Consider the following 17,159-nt stretch of genomic DNA (forward strand, 5'->3'; position numbering starts at 1 on the left):
TAGTCGCGCCCCCACCCCCTTGGTTTCACTAACTTACCTGACCAGCAGGGGCGCCGCCGACACTCCATCGTTCTGCGCTGCTCTGCGCCTGACGTCACACAGTGCTTCAGGTCACAGCGTGCATACGTCAGGAGGTCAGAGCAGCGCAGGACCATTGATGTGCTGTGAAGTGTCCGGAGGCCCCATTCTGGAAAGGTGAGTATTCCAAGCGCAGCGGGAGACCACGGAGCGGAAGTAATAGCAAGCGCTTCACTCCCGCTCTGTGGTCACGTGACACAAATGAATCTTCGATGCAAAAAATTTGCATCGAGGATTTTTTTGGGTCGAATTACTCGATTTAATCGAGTAATCGTTTCAGCCCTAGAATCAATGTCAATGTCCTCCTCTATAGTGTTGAGAGTTGAAGGGATAGAGGGCTGATGCGTTTTTAAACTGTAGTGGTGTTGAAGCGTGAGTTTCCGGGTGAATTGATTCAAATCTACAAAGAGTTCAAAGAGATCTGAACTTGTGTTGGGGCAGAAAGAGAGGCCCTTGCTTAGTACCTCTGTTTCTTCCTGTTTTAGTGTATATTTGATTTCACAGAATTACCAATAATTCTAAGACATAACTTTTAATAGACATAATTAAAATATTAGACCCTTTTTGATACAGAAATAAACAATAACAACAAAAATAAATCAAAAAGACTGTAAGTCACTTGTTTCCTTGGTTGCAGTACGGACAGCCAAGTAGAATTGATAACCTATAGGGGCAGTATCCCTCGTGCTTCCCCTATTGTGGTGACCCTACCTGTAAACGGAATGGCTGCCCCGATAGGGGCGATCCCGTATCTCGTGCCTCCTAATGTACCCTGGAAGGCCCTGGTAGGGGTGACGGATAATGCTAATCCTAATAGGAGACCAGGACTAGTCTATAGATATTCCAAAAATAACAAACAACATATATAGAACACCCCCCGTGTGTTGCACCTAACACCACCCAAGAAAAGGTAGTGCACAGACAAAAGCATAAAGAATGTGCTAGGAATTATGTACAAGCATAAAGAATGTGCTAGGAATTATGGGACGTTGTACATAATTCCTAGCACATTCTTTATGCTTTTGTCTGTGCACTACCTGAACAGGGTTATGTTCATTCTGTGATTAGTGTATATTTGGAAAGGTTGAAAATACCTTTAGATCTTAGAGTAGTTGATAGGGGGGGGGGGGGGGTGAACGCTTGGGGGGGGGGGGGTGAAAGTGCCTTTTTGTTGGCAGGGTCGTCATTTTCCACCTCTGCATCCTCTACTGCTATGTTTGCTCTTGTTTTTCTTTTTTGTTGGTTTTGAACCGGACTGTAGAAGTATGTTATCTTCTCCTGTGGGCAAATTGGTAATGGAATTTTTGATCGAACCATCGGGTTTTGGAGTAGTAATGGTGTGAGTAACTGGACACTTGAAATGACAGGTCGTGAGGTAGTGGGGGCTGGAGATAGTTGTTTTAACGGCGAGTTTTCTGGAAGGTTTGGGGGTAATGCTAAAAAAATGTTCCAGACTGGAGATGAGTTCGCTATGTGTTGAAAAATTTAAAATATCTGTATCCGATGTGTGAGTGGAAGGTGATAAGGCATTGTCAGTGTGCCTAATTGGATATGATCTGACCGTATCTTTTGGTATTGGTATGACTGCTGTGACTGCAGATGTTGATTTACTAGTAGCAGACTGGTAAATGGTAGTGGGGGGTGGGGCAATCGGAATGACCATAGTCTGATCATCCGGATATGACTCATGATGTTTTGGAAGTGTGTGAAACTGAGTGGAAATGTGATGTTCAAGAGTATTTGCTGGTGTTGGGACATTGATGGATGACCTTATGAGGACTGGGGTAATAGAATTGTCTTTTCTCTTGGGGGGGGGTCATGGGGATGAATTTCGGTTTGCTTGTAGGTTAATCCGTCTTCTATAGTTGCTATTATAAAATACTTTAGTTGTCATTTTGTAAGAATTGGAAAGTTGTGAGTGGAATGATGCCTTAGTGGGGTCAGTAGTGGCATAAACATGGGAAGACCCAAGGGCTTTTTTCTTTTCCCATTGGTATATTCTATAGGTATTATAATCAGAGTTATCACGTATTAATTTAAAGCGTTTCTTTCTTACTAGGTTGTATTTGTATTTCCTAAGGGCAATTCTATCATGAGTGAGAAAGTTATGATGGGTCGTGTTTTATGGTTGTCAGATATAATTTCATTCGGGCAGTCAGACTTGCGTTTCATAATTAATAGTTCAATGAGATGGCGGGAGCATTCAGATGCCGGGAGCATTCTTTTATAATCTTTAGCCAATCTGATGAGAATTCAGGGTCGTCAGGAAAGGTTGGTTTTAAATGCGAGTGTAAACCTCTTGGGATCATGTCTGATTTCAGGTAGATGGCAAGAAAAAGCCAATCAAGTTCGTGGTGTAGGAGATTTTGTATGTCACGCTTTAGATTCTGATCTGTGTAAGTTCCATCAAGACTGGATATTTCCGATCCTTCTAGTATAGAAGTTGACCAGGTGTCTTTTATTTCTGATGTCAAATCAATCAGGTCATCGAAGACATTCAGTCTCTGTAGTTCCTTGGAGAGTCTTGTGAGTAAATGTGGTAGGTCACCCATTAAATATGCAAAAGATCCTAAGTCAGCCTTCCGGTCCATGGTATATGAAAGATATAATAAAATAAAAAGGAGTAGGGTGAACAGGGATGTAGGATGGAAAAGGAGGGAATAGGATATGAGGCGCCAATGGATATTTGTAATGAATGGTAGTGAAACATCTAGATTTGATGAATCAAAGGGAATAAGGCAGCTCCACAAACCATGAAAATCAGTACACACCAGTGAACTGCTTGAAAGATAAGAGATAAGTAAGAAAGGAGGTTATACAGTGCTGTTCCAGGTATATCCAGAGGGCCAGAGAGCCAGACACCGGTCTGCAGTATTCAATTATCGTCCAATGCCAGAGTGGTGAATGAAATTAACTCTTAAATAGAGTAGTAAGGTAAAAGTGTACCAGGAAGTGAATAAAAAGTCTCTAAGTGACAAACAAATAGACAGTATAAAATTAGTAATTGTCGTATAAAATCATATACAAAAATCCATTATAGGATACATGGATTGTCTTTAAATATACTCAACTTGGTGTATATCAACAAATCTTAGTGTGTCACCTTTATGAGCATAAAATAAGCACTGGCAAAGGACATACTTTACCGGGGAGGGAAGTATAGGATAAGCACATAACACCTATACTTGTACCTCCCCCGCCGAGATTGCCTTGTAATGGTGAATGTAACTTCTACGTCCCCCAAAGGATGACACCATGGCTCCAAGTTCCAAAGTAGAGGTCTTTAATACATAAAAAGCTTGACGGTCTGGCTCTCTGGCCCTCTGGCCCCACTGTGCTCCCGGGATATACTTGGAACAGCACTGTATAACCGCCTTTCTTTCTTATCTCTTATCATTCCAGCAGTTCACTGGTGTGTACTGATTTTCATGGTTTGGGGAGCTGCCTTATTCCCTTTGAGTCATCACATCTAGACCTTTCATTAACATTTATTGCAAATATCCATTGGCGCCTATTCCTATTCCCTCCTTTTCTGTCCTACATCCCTGTTCACCTGACTCCTTTTTGTTTTATTATATCTTTCATATGGTACATGTTGGCAGACATCAGCATGACAGAAGCAGCAGCAGCCTTACGGAAGATGATTATGCTTAAAACTAGAAGAAAAAGGTGCGGATTGCAAAACCATAGGGTGAAACATGAAAAACAGCTCCGTATTTGAGTGCAATTATGCTTACCTTGGAGAGTTGTGAGAAGTCACAACAACTAAAACCACATGTATGCTGACTCAGCATGAACAAAGAGGCTTGTTGGTTGGGCAGTTACTCGCACAGTTCAGAGGTGTTGGTTGGAAGGCAGCAGCAGTGGCAAGAAGGCGGCGGTGGCATGATGGAGACAGCTGCAGCTGTACGAAACATATTGGTAGGTAGGTAGTAACAGTGGCAAGAAGGTGGCAACGGCATGATGGAGGCAGCAGCTGTTCAAATCATGATGGTAGTAGACAGCAACAGTGGCAAGAAGGTGGCAGTGGTATGATGGAACCAGCAGCAACCGTACAAAACAAAATGATAGGTAAACAGCAGCAGTGCCATGAAGGCAGCAGGGCCATGATGAAAGAATCAGCAGCCTTACGGAACATGATTGTAGGCAGGCAAGCAGAAAACAGTGGCAAGACGGTATCGTCAGCAAGGCCAGATCTCTTCATCAGCCACAGCCGGAGTAGTGTGAAAATCCTCCTGAAAGTGATGTTTTTGATATTGGCGGAGGACAGCTTGGTCCTTTTGGGTGTCACCACACCACCTGCGGTGCTGAAAACCCTCTCTAAGATGACACTGGAGGCTGGGAAACAAAAAAAAAAGTGTACCCTTCCAGTTTGGGCTACTGTTCCAGTTTCTCTCAAATCCATGGGGTCAGGGAACAGGGTATGTGGCGAAGACAGGGCAGAGTGTAAGTAGTCCAGAACCTGGTTGCGGGCGATCTCAGTTTGCTGATTCACCTCAGCATGGCACTACACATGAAAAAACTATGTTGAAGAAACTGAAATGGCTGCTGCTGCTCTTGTGGCTTCGGCTGGGAAGGGGGTGACTCTGCGGGGGAGGGGGGAAGGAATGGCCTCTCTTTCAGACACACTGGCGTTAGGTGTTTGCGGCCCGAAACCTGCGTACACATCCTGGTTATAACGTAATTTGGTCTGCCTTTTGGAGGGAGGAAAATTCCCCCATTTTGCTTTGATAATTATGGTCTAATAAAATGGCTAGTAATCATCAGACTGTTTGATGTCAATGATTTGTTTGTCATGGTAGTAAGCAAGTGAGTCTACAGGTTCCCATTCTGGCCATCATGCCCAAGGAGCCAGTTCCTTCCAACTCTGCCCCCACTGAGACGATTGGGTGTCGTGGCCTGTGTCACCATCCTCATCATCATCCTCTTGCTGCTCCGACTCCACATCCTCCTCCATGGGCGTTTCTCATTGTGGGTCCCCAACAACTATAGGGCAGACAGCAAGATGCGTTAGCTGCTTTTCCTTCGTTGCCCACCACTGCATGAGCGTCATGTTCTAAAGATGCATATGAGGGGGGTGAGGGACAGCTGCAGGATCAGGGCCAACAGCATCATGAATGGCACGAGCTACCACTGCCCGACCAGGCAGCAACAACACATTCTGCTGAGAAAGTCGGGTGCATGACAAAATTGCTCATGACTTTCTACTGCTCATAGAGATGCTGTAGCATGAGCAATTTTCAATTTGAGCGAGTTGGTCGCAGATTAAGTGATGTAGCTGCAGACCGTTTTGTCACTGAAAGTCCAAGAGAGCGTTCCTCACCACCTGAGAATGGTTGAGACAAGGGACAGTCTCCTGGACATTGCCAGGACTTCGTGCAAGCCAGCATGGTTTAAAAAAAGCCATGCAAGAAGCATGTGTTATTTCCCCCAGGTGCAGGGCCGCCAGGACATTGCAGCTATTGTCGCTGACTACTTTTCCCTGTTGTAGTTGGTGGGGAGACAGCCAGAGGGATGTTTGCTGCTTGATGTGATCAACTGCTCACCAGTATGGCTACTCTCTCAGAGGCCGATAAGCTCCAACATGGCGTGGCAATGCTTGACACGTGATAGGAAGGAGGGGGAGCAGTGCCATGCCCTGCTGCTATTAGGGATGGGAGCATGTCCATGGAGCAGGAGGTGGCTGATAAGTGCCTGCTGTGGAAGCCAGCCTCATGCAATCATGGGGAAGAAGAGACAGGTCACAAAGAACCTGGCTGTGTTGCTGGTGTGTTGCATCTCCGCTATCATAATCAAGATTGACATAATGAGCGTTTAAAGATATGTACTGTCCCTGCCAGTACCAGCTGCTCCAGGTGTCCATCATGGAGTGCAGCTTGCCACACAGTGAGAATCGCAAGTAGTGTCGCCCACATGAGAGTACAAGGCGCTACTAAACGGCAGCGACTGCACAGTCAGCCATTTGGCCAGGTGGGAGTTCAGCTTGTAGACAAACTAATTGCTGGTGTAGAAAGTTTTTTTCACAGCCAAACATTCCATTATAGATGTCTCACGATGAAGCGGATGACAAGGAGGAGTCTTAGCAGGAAAAGAAGATGATAATAACAATAACACTGTGTTGCTTGGGGATGTGGGTTGGCTCCCACAAAGAAGACCAGGAGAAGGAGGACCGATTTGTTCTGATTGAGCATACTGGCCACTTGTATTTTCCCAAAAGATTTGATGATGCTGCCTCATGTGCTGCAATAGAGTTCTGGTATCTATGATTGTGTTTGAACACCCACAGCTTATTTTAACCCTGCACATCTTGTAGATGGCTGTGGTTTTGTATACCCACCTTGTTGAGAAAAAATACCACAGTGTCAGCGGAATCACCAGATGTCAAAGCAGACATGGCCCTGGCTGTTCTTTGGAAGATACGTTGCCTCTGCTCTTTATTGCTGTTGCCACCATCACCCTCCTCCTCTGTTACCTCCTCATCAGCACCCCTATACAGCTCCCAAGTCCTGTCAAACACACAATCGTCATTGGAGTCCTCAACTTCCCTTCCACTTTTATCAGACTGGGAGAAATCATGGTGGGCTCCTTGGCCCTCACTCCCCTGCTCTGCATCTGACCCCAACACCAATGCTGCCGCTACAGGTGAAACTATTACCACCACCAAAACAGCTATGTATGAGGTCCCCAGCCTCCTCCTCACATGGTAACTGCTCTCACACAAGTCTTCAACATGGAGACTCTCTTGAACGTCAGCCGTAGGGCATGGTGGGGTTTTCTTGCCATTGAACTCCACAGAAAGCCTTCTCTGGGGCTGCAAGGAGGAGGAACAGGAGGAATGCTGTGACCGCCGGCTCCACAGCACAGTGCCATCCTGCTGCAACAGAGAGGAGTAAGCCATCCAATCCACAATCTTATCCTCTTTCTCCTCAAAGATAATGTTGTGCCTTTTTGAAGCCAGCATGGACAACTGCGGCCTACTACGAATACTTCTAGCCAGATCCTGGTCCTGCTACTACCCACATTCTTGACCTGAGTCTTTCCTTTGTAACCATTCTGGATTCCTAACATTTTTTGACCTAAATGTACAGTCAAACAAAGGAACTTTTAACAAATCTGGTTTCTGGATGTTAAAGTCAGGAAGTCACAATACGATGTCATTTCCTTTCCAAAAACCCACTGAAGACACTGCTACTGACAGTTAACTTTTGAAATAATGCAGTATCAGTGCCACTAACAAATTTGGACCTAATGTCATTTGTGCCTTAAATTATGCAGATTCAGAAAAAAAAAAAGTAGTGTAAAACACAAGTTGTCAACCTATTGTGTGATAATTTTCCTCCACCACACCAATACTTGAAATGCCTGTCGATGTACCAACACGGATTTTGGACAAGTATTTCATGTTATCACTCAGACTGGTATAAACCACTAGTCCTTTACTATTTGTATTGTAAGATGCACCAATATGCTATTATCCCAAACTTAAACAAAAAATTATAATTTGCAGTGCTTGCAGATGCACCAACTCATATTTCGGAGTAGGATTTCACGTTATCACTCAAAATGGTATAAACCACCATTCCGCTACCTTTTGTATCATAAGACACACTAATATGCTATTTTGCAAAACGTAAAAAAAAATTTAAATGTGAGATGTACTGACACAGATTTTGGACTAGTATTTCACGTTATCATTTAGACTGCTATAATACACTGCCTTTTGAACTGTAATACACATGTATGCTAGTTCCCAAAACTTAAACAAAAATTAAATTAAATTTGAAATGCCTAGAGAACACGGATTTCGGACTAGTATTTCACATTAGCACTAAGAGGTATAATTGTCCGCTACCCTCTGGATTGTAAAACACACTAATATGGTATTTTCCTAAACTTAAACAAAAAAGAATGTACAGTATTTCTGTTAAAATGGCAAAAAAGAAAAAAAATGTCTTTGCAGGTAGCTGCTTTTTGATGTTCTGCTGCAACTGTTTTAGGGTGCCTTCACACGCGACAGATTTTGTAACTGAAAATCTGTTCCATTCATTTGAATGGGTCATCAAGCATATGGATTTCTGCAAGCTCCATTAAGGTGAATTGGACTGATTTTCAGTCACAGAATTTTCTGCCACAAAATCTGCCACATGGGAAGGCACCCTTATAAGGCAGTAATTGCAGCTAAAATGTATTGCCAGGCACACCCAGCGTCAGCATCTCACTATTCACTCACTTGCTGACATCTTTACCTACCTTTCCCTATTGTACACAATTGTTCTTTGAAATTCTAGCCTTTCCCTTTATTCTCCCTGGCAGTAGAATACAAGCTTGATTGATTTCTGAATGTCCCTTATTATTTTCTCACTCTCCCTGACTCTCTAAGATAGTTTTTCTGGCAGACACTGTAAGACCCAACCACGCTCATTCACATTCCCAGTAGGGAATGATGTTCTGCTGGGGCACCTCCTTGCCTGCTGCAGCATTAATTAGCTCATACAGGCTGTCTGTCGGCCTTTGAGCCAGTCAGGGCAGGCTCTTCTTCCACTTCCTCTAAGGGTCATGTGAGCATCCTTCTTATTCATCCTTAGTGCCTTTTACTGCCGACATGTATAGTAAAATGGTGCTGTGCGTTTTAGTGAAGTTGTTCGAAACTGTAAAATTCATAATGAACCCGGTTCAATATGAACTGGTTTGCTCATCTGTAGCTTGAACTACTAAAATATAAACATATTTATCCCATATGGTGATCAAAAAGTCGTACACACTGCAAAATAGTATTGGAAAAAACTGTAGCACTTCTCAAATAGTAAGCCCTCACACAGCTCTGTAGACATAGCTCTAAAAAAGTTATGGTGGTAAACATATGGCAATAGAAAAATATTTTTTCCAAAGTTTTTTCTTCAGCATTAGAACACAAGACAAATTATATAACTGTGGTATGGTTGCAATTGTACTGATTCAGAGAATTAAGGTAATTGGTTGGTTTTCCCTCACAGGGAACACAGTAAGGCCTCTTTCACACGAGCGTGTCCGGATAAGGTCCGGATGCGTTGCGGCAAACCCGCGCGAGTAGGTACGCAATTGCAGTCAGTTTTGACTTCGATTGCGTTCCGTTGTTCAGTTTTTATCGCGCGGGTGCAATGCGTTTTGCACGCGCGTGATAAAAAACTGAATGTGGTACCCAGACGCGAACTTCTTCACAGAAGTTCAGGTTTGGGTTCAAGGTTGTGTAGATTGTATTATTTCCCCTTATAACATGGTTATAAAGGGAAAATAATAGCATTCTGAATACAGAATGCAAAGTACAATAGAGCTGGAGGGGTTAAAAAAAATAATAATAATTTAACTCGCCTTAATCTACTTGTTCGCGCAGCCGGCATCTCTTCTGTCTTCATCTGTGAGGAATAGGACCTTTGATGACGTCACTGCGTTCATCACATGGTCCATCACATGATCCATCACCATGGTTAGGTGCGGATCCGTCTGGTATCTGCACAGACGGATCTGCAACTATAAATGCAAACGATGGTATCCGTTCAGTACGGATCCGTCTGCATACACTTAGTCAAAAAAAGTCTAAGTCTAAGTGTAAGTCAAACAGATCCGTCCTGACTTTACATTGAAAGTCAATGGGGGGCGGATCCATTTACAATTGCACCAATATTGTGTCAATGTAAACATTGTAAGTCAGGACGGATCCGTTTGGCTCCACACCGCCAGGCGGACACCAAAACGCTGCAAGCAGCGTTTTGGTGTCCGCCTCCAGAGCGGAATGGAGGCAGAACGGAGCCAAACTGATGCATTCTGAATGGATCCGCATCCATTCAAAATGCATTGGGGCTAAACTGATCCTTTTGGGGCCGCTTGTGAGAGCCTTGAAACGGATCTCACAGGCGGACCCAGAAACGGCAGTGTGAAAGTAGCCTTAGAACTATTTTTCTAATAGAAATGTACTATTTCAGTAATATAAAATATATTACAAAAATGGTTAGCATCACTGTCCCTGCATATTAAAAACAGGAATGACCGTTACACTTTAAAGGAGTTATATGTTATATGTTATATCCAAGTATTCACCGCTCCCCCTTGACTTTTTTCTTTTTTGGGGACTCACAACCTGGAATTAACATGGATTATTTGAGGATTTGCATCATTTAATTTACAGAACATGCCGACAACCTGAAATTTTTTTTTATTGTGAAGCAAACAACAAATAGGACAAAATAACAGAAAAGGTCAGTGTGCATGACTATTCACCCCCCTAAAGGCAATACTTTGTAGAGCCACCTTTTGCTACAATCACAGTTCCAAGTCGCTTTGGATAAGTCTCTATGATCTTGTCACATCTTACCACTGAGATTTTTGCCTATATCTCCTTGCAAAACTGCTCCAGCTCCTTCAAGTTGGATGGGTTGCGCTTGTGAACAGCAATCTTTAAGTCTGACCACAGATTTTCTATTGGATTGAGATCTGGGCTTTGACTAGGCCATTCTAACACATTTGCATGTTTCTCCTCAAACCACTCAAGTGTTGCTTAAGCAGTGTGTTTGGGGTCATTGTCCTGCTGGAAGGTGAACCTCCATCCTAGCCTCAAATCACGCACAGAGTGGTACAGGTTTTTCTCAAGAATATCCCTGTATTTAGCACCATCCATCCAACTCTGACCAGTTTCCCAGTCCCGGCTGCTGAAAAACATCCCCACAGCATGATGCTGCCACCACCATGTTTCACTGTTGGGGTGGTGTTCTTTGGGTGATGTGATGTGTTGGGTTTGCGCCAAACATAGTGTTTTCTTTGATGGCTGAAAAGTTTAATTTTAGTCTCATCAGACCAGAGTACCTTCCTCCATACATTTTGGAAGTCTCCCACATGCCTTTTCACAATCTCACAACGTGACTTTTTGTTATTAGCTGAAAGTAATGGCTTTCTTCTGGCCACTCTGCCATAAAGCCCAACTCTATGGAGCGTACAGCTTATTGTCGTCCTATGTACAGATACTTCAGTCTCTTCTGTGGAACTCTGCAGCTCCTCCAGGGTTACCTTAGGTCTCTGTGCTGCTCTCTGATTAATGCCCTCCTTGCCCGGTCCATTAGTTTTGGTGGGCGGCCATCTCTTGGCAGGTTTGCTGTTGTGCCATGTTCTTTCCATTTGGTTATGATAGATTTGATGGTGCTTCTGGGAAGATTTGGCTATTTTTTTTATAACCTAAGCCTGACTTGCACTTCTCAACAACATTGTCCTTAACTTTTTTGGAGAGTTCCTTGGTCTTCATGGCAGTGTTTTGTTAGCCTTTTGCTTAGGTATTGCAGCCTCTGGGGCCTTTCAAAAAAGGTGTGTATATGTATTGACAGATCATGTGACACTTAGATTGCACACAGGTGGACATCATTTCACTAATTATGTGACTTCTGAAGGCAATTAGTTGCACTAGAGCTTTTTATGGGCTTTATAACAAAGGGGGTGAATACATACGCACGTGCCAATTTTCTGTTTTCTATTTCTAAACAATAGTTTTATTTATATATTTCTCTAATTTCATTTCACCAACTTAGACTATTGTGTTCTGATCCATCACATAGAATTCAGATTAACAAAACATTGAACTTAAGGCTGTAATGTAACAAAACATGAAAAAAGTCAAGGGGGCGAATAATTTTTCAAGGCACTGTACATATTCATAATCATATCCCCAGCTGTATGAAAAGATTGCAGCCCTCCATGAGCACCCAGGCCTCTTCCTAGGCCAGTGACGTCATGTGGCCTAGGTGCAGGTCATCCCCATTCAAGTGCATAGGGCTAAGCTGCACTATCAAGCACAGACTCTATACTACAGTATGTACAGCGCTGTGCTTGGTGATCTGTGAGGAGGCCGTGGCTCTCTACATAGCTCCAATGAGTGCTCCAGCTTCCTTAAACAGCTAAACAGAAGGGGTCCCAGGATTTGGACATCCTTATGAAAATCCCAGCTCACCCCTTTATCATCATCCTTGGTATCTTCTCAGTATACAAGTCATTTGTTTGTCAATAATCGATTAATATAAATGTCTTTGTCATCCAAGGTGTTTGTGTTTAAATTCATGTAGGATCGAGTCCATTGGACAATGTTACTGAGTATGTTACTCATCCATGCAACCCAAATCCGTGTCCTGCTAATCATTTGTGTGAAGTTAACAGAAAAGGATGTCTTCTTGGAGAACCGTGTCTTCCATATGTCTGTACTAAAGGTAAAACATAAATGCGCCACCAGAGGTACATACTGTCAGCAGTCAAAATGACAGCATTTGCTCTGTGCTTTATGTTACAAAGAAAATTACTAAACTGTGCATTTGATGTGAGAAATCTTAATTCCCCCATGCAACATTTTAGTATGTATAAGGCCTGTTTCACATTTGTGTTGTGGCTTTCCGGTTTTGAGATCTGGCAGAGGATGATGAAAATGGATCAGTTTTGTCCACATTCATCGTCAATGGGGCCAAAACTGATCACGATGCATGCAGTTTCATTTTGTTCCATTTTTTGGACCGGACGCAAAACCGCTGCAAACTGTGGTTTTGTGTCCGGTCGCGAAACAAAAAAGTGGATCTTTCGCACATTGACTTCAATGATTTTCATACTGGATCCGGTTTGTCCAGTTTAGATTTAATACAACCGGATCTGTCCGAAACTGATGCATTAAATGTTATGGATCCGTTTAATTGCGGTAATGAGATTCTCTGCCGCATTTCAAAACGAGAAAGCGACAATGCAAGTGTGAAACAGACAAAGTTTGCATGACGCATTCTGGCCTACACACACTTTTGTGTCACGTCCCTTATTAGCATTTCATTAAGACAAAATTGTAAATCAGATGAGAATACAACATATCCCACCAGTGCTTCAACTAAGGGTAAAAATGTGCAACTTTTTTACAAAAAGACAAGTATCTCCACATACATCACAATTTACCACTGATTACCGTATATTTTTATAAAAATGCACTTAAATCATTCCTGTTATTTTATCCCAAAGGTCTCAGGACTCTTGTTTTTATGACTGCAGGAGTATCCTTTCCTTATTATCTCCTTATGGTGCATGTTGCAGATGCATCAGCGCACAAAAATGCATCTGCCTTGCATCTCCATCATGCTGTATGCACATATGCTCTATTAATTTAGTGGAGCCCAATTTTGTTCTCAGGGGATGAAAATGTTCAGCAGACTGAATTTGCATTGCTCTGATCATTTTTCCTATATAATATAGTCCACAAGTACAGATAATAGCATATACCACAAAATTGCTTTTGCAAGTAATAAACTCCTTATCTGAAATTCATAATTGCCCAGCCGTACATTCGATCCTCATTGTAGATTATTAAAAATACGATATTAGCCACAACGGTGGTTGACCTCCGGCAACATTCCCTGTAGCCAATCATGTCCTTTTTCCTCTTTATTTTCATATTGTCACATAAATTTTGCACGGTGTATGAAAAAATAAAAAAAGATCCTACAACTCAGTATCAAAATCTGTTACGTACCTATAGAGACAGAGAGTGGAAAAAAAGTGTTTTGTTTGAACAATTTGCAAGCATATTAATGTATGATTACCCACCTTATTAGTATATCATACCTAAGATAGCTAAGTGCGGAGAATGCCCCCTAGGTCGTCAAACAGGGTCCGGGGGGGGAAGGGGGGGCGGGCTTGGTTACCAAGCTTCTCTCCCACTATGTGAACTGGGTATTGAGACCTTTATTAGAGAGAGTAGTATCTTATTTACGGGACATTTCCCAATTTTTAGAGACTTTGTTGTCTTTTCATTGGCAGGAGGGGTACCAGTTAGCCAGTATCGATCTCGAGAGCCTGTATACCCGCATCCCCTTGGATGCGTGTGTGCAGGCGGTGGAACATCGACTACTGACCCAAGGAATGGATTTTAATTTTACACACATACACACACACATGAAGAATTGCTGTTTTTTGTTCTTGACAATAATTCAATTTGGGGGCACCTGGTTCCACATGTTAGACAAGGGCTATATCGATGATATATTTGTGGTATGGTCTGGATCAGAAGAAGGCTTTACACAATTTGTCACTTTCTTGAATGATAATGACTTGAACATGTAATTTACTAGCCAATTTAGAGATAATACTCTGCAATTCCTAGATGTAGAGGTAGAAATAAAGGAGGAATCTATCCACACTAGTGAATTCAGGAAACCCTCAGCTACTAACTCATTGCTAAGATATGACAGTTTTTATCCTGAACATGTGAAACTATCCCTCTAGTATGGCCAACTCTTGTGTCTTCGTAGATTAAATAATAAGTAGTGTTGAGCGGGCTTTGGATGCTACATCCGAAGTTGCTTTGTTAAAAACTTCGGATTAATGCTGTACAGAGATTTGTCTCCATACAGCATTAAAATGTACGGTCTCCGATGAACCAAAATCTGTTATTTGCAAAGTCACGCGAGACTTAGTTGAATAACTTCGGTAGTTGATTTTCAAAGTGGAAAACCTCTTTAGTACTTGGAACTGAACTCTGCTTCAGTTCTGACTAGTACCTTGGAACCGAAGCCAAGTTTGGTTCCAAGTTTTAAAGTGGTTTTACACTACTGAAGTTATTCAACAAAGTCTCGCGTGACTTCATTGATCCGAAGTTTTGAACAAAGTGAGTTAGGATGTAGCATCCGAAGCTCACTTCTCTCAACACTAATATGGATGAGCAATCTGAGGCGCAGGCAGAAATGCTGATTACACATTTAAAAATGCGGGGGTATCCTCAAAAAATAATACAACAATCCCTCAATACAGCATGGGTCAAAGACCAAAAAGCCTTGCTAAAAACTGTAAAAAAAAAATAAAAAATACAAGGAAAAACCAAATAGACTCTTCACCTTTTCCTTTCAGTACATTCCCATGTGAAATGGCATATAGTGGAGAATGAACCCCTGCTAGAAAAGGTTGCCAATCAACAACCAATCATTTCTTTTAGACGTAGTAAAAATTTACATGACCTTCTGGTAAAAGGGCATTATGAAAATAAAGAGGAAAAAAGACATGATTGGCTATGGGGAATGTTGCCCGAGGTCAGCCAGCCACTGTTGTGGCTAATGTCGCTTTTGTTATCATCTACAACAAGGATTGTATGTACGGCTGGGCAATTGTGAATTTCAGATAAAAAGGAGTTTATTACTTGCAATAGCAATTTTGTGGTGTATGCTATTAAATGATCAATGCAGACGGCAATAAAGAGAACCAGAAGGAGGCAGAGATAATCATAAAAACAAGAGCCCTGGGACCTTTGGAGTTAAATGACAGAAATGATTTAAGTGTATTTTTGACATATATGCAGTGAATGTGAACATACACAGTGCCATTCACATTATAGTAATAGAATAGCAGACGATGCGAGTGGTAGTGGCCCTGTTGAGGTATTCTGTCATGGTGAACTCCCTCACGCTCTGAGGAGCGGTGCAGTGGTAAGGTGGTTTGAAGAATCAGGCCAGAGGTAAAAGTTTCTCTTTTCTGAGTGCAAAATATAACTTGTAGTACATACAGCAATAGTTAGTACCATGTGCAATTTCTGTCACCAGATGATGGGGTATGGTGGCTGGGTAAGCACCAATTAATGCACCTAAGATGTGCTGTCTTGCTTTCTGTGTTGTAATTCTGGCTAACAGCTATATACTGGCACTTAGGTATCCACTATGTAATACAGGCGTGGAGTTACTCTGGCCTGGATATTGTTTAGATGATGGGTGTCTGAACTGTTTTTCTGTCACCTGCAGCAGGGTCTGTAGAGCTGTGGTTTGCTGGTCACTCTGCTGGCTTAACACACTGTAGCTTCTAAGATGGAAGTATTCTTGGTTCTGTGAATCTCCCTGGAGCAGTGGTCTAACAGGATAACTGGATAAGGTCCCTTCGAGAAGGACTTCTAACATTCTAACATGTGTTTCCTTCTTCCACTCTGTTTGGATTAGCACTCTCCCTCCTGGCAGGAAGTAGGAATAGCCCTAGTCCAAGAGTGTAGGAATAGGGAGATTAACCCTGCCCCTGTCATCCATACCTATTAAAGGGAACTTGCCATTATGAAAATGCATTATAATCTGCAGGCAGCATGTTATAGAGCAGGTGAAGCTGAGCAGATTGATATATAGTTTTGTGGGAAAAGATTCTGTAAAACTTGTATATATAATATATACATTTAAATTCCTGCTCATTGTGGGTTTTGAAGTCAAGAAGGTGGTCCTATCAGTTGTTTACAACCCTTTCTGTATACACAGTCACCCAGATGTAAGGCTGTCAATCACTGATAGGACCGCCTCTTTAAATTCAAAGCCTAGAATGAGCAGGAATTTGAATGTATAAATTACAAGTTTTACTGAATCTTTTCTCATAAAGCTATATATCAGTCTGCTCAGCTCCTCCTGTTCTATAACATACTGCCTCCAGAGTATAATGCATTTTCATAATGACAGGTTCCCTTTAATATCCCCTCAACCTCCCTCTCAGGTCTCTAAACCAAATATACCAACTTAAACAGTCCTCCTTACATTCTGCTGTATTAACACAAAATTTACGACTTAGGCCTCATGCACACGACCGTGGTATGTTTGGCGGTCTGCAAATCGCGGATCCGCAAAACACAGATGTTGTCCGTGCGCATTCCGCAATTTGTGGAACGGCACGGACAGCCTTTAATATAAAAGCTTATTCTTGTCCGCAAAGCGCGGACAAGAATAGGACATGTTATATTTTTTTAGCGGGGCCACGGAACGGAGCAACGGATGCAGACAGCACACGGAGTGCTGTCTGCATCTTTTGCGGCCCTATTGAAGTGAATGGGTCCGCATCTGGCGGCTCGGATGCGGACCAAAACAACGTCCGCGTGCACGAGGCCTAACTCATGGATTTTTCTAACCCAGTTTTTTCTTTCATCTGTAAACCATTTTAGCCCAAAGTACACTTCTGTTTACATACAGTCAGGTCCATAAATATTTCTGTTTATTTAAACACATTCGCCCAAAATTCCTGTATATCAGGGCAGGTTCATAACATGTGCATATTATCAACATCTTCACAAAAAATTTTGGCAAGCAGCA

The 17,159-nt window shown here is 42.4% G+C and overlaps 1 protein-coding gene across 1 annotated transcript in view; it reads left to right on the forward strand.

Annotated features, from left to right (window-relative positions):
* Positions 1 to 17,159, forward strand: part of RECK (reversion inducing cysteine rich protein with kazal motifs) — a 1,014,637-nt gene that overhangs the window by 541,507 nt on the left and 455,971 nt on the right. Inside the window, exon 13 of the mRNA XM_040433615.1 lies at positions 12,159 to 12,299. Coding sequence (XP_040289549.1) covers positions 12,159 to 12,299 — 141 coding nt within the window. The remainder of the gene's footprint in view (positions 1 to 12,158; positions 12,300 to 17,159) is intronic.

The sequence above is a fragment of the Bufo bufo genome, chromosome 5 (assembly GCF_905171765.1).
Source record: "Bufo bufo chromosome 5, aBufBuf1.1, whole genome shotgun sequence".
NCBI lineage: Eukaryota > Metazoa > Chordata > Amphibia > Anura > Bufonidae > Bufo > Bufo bufo.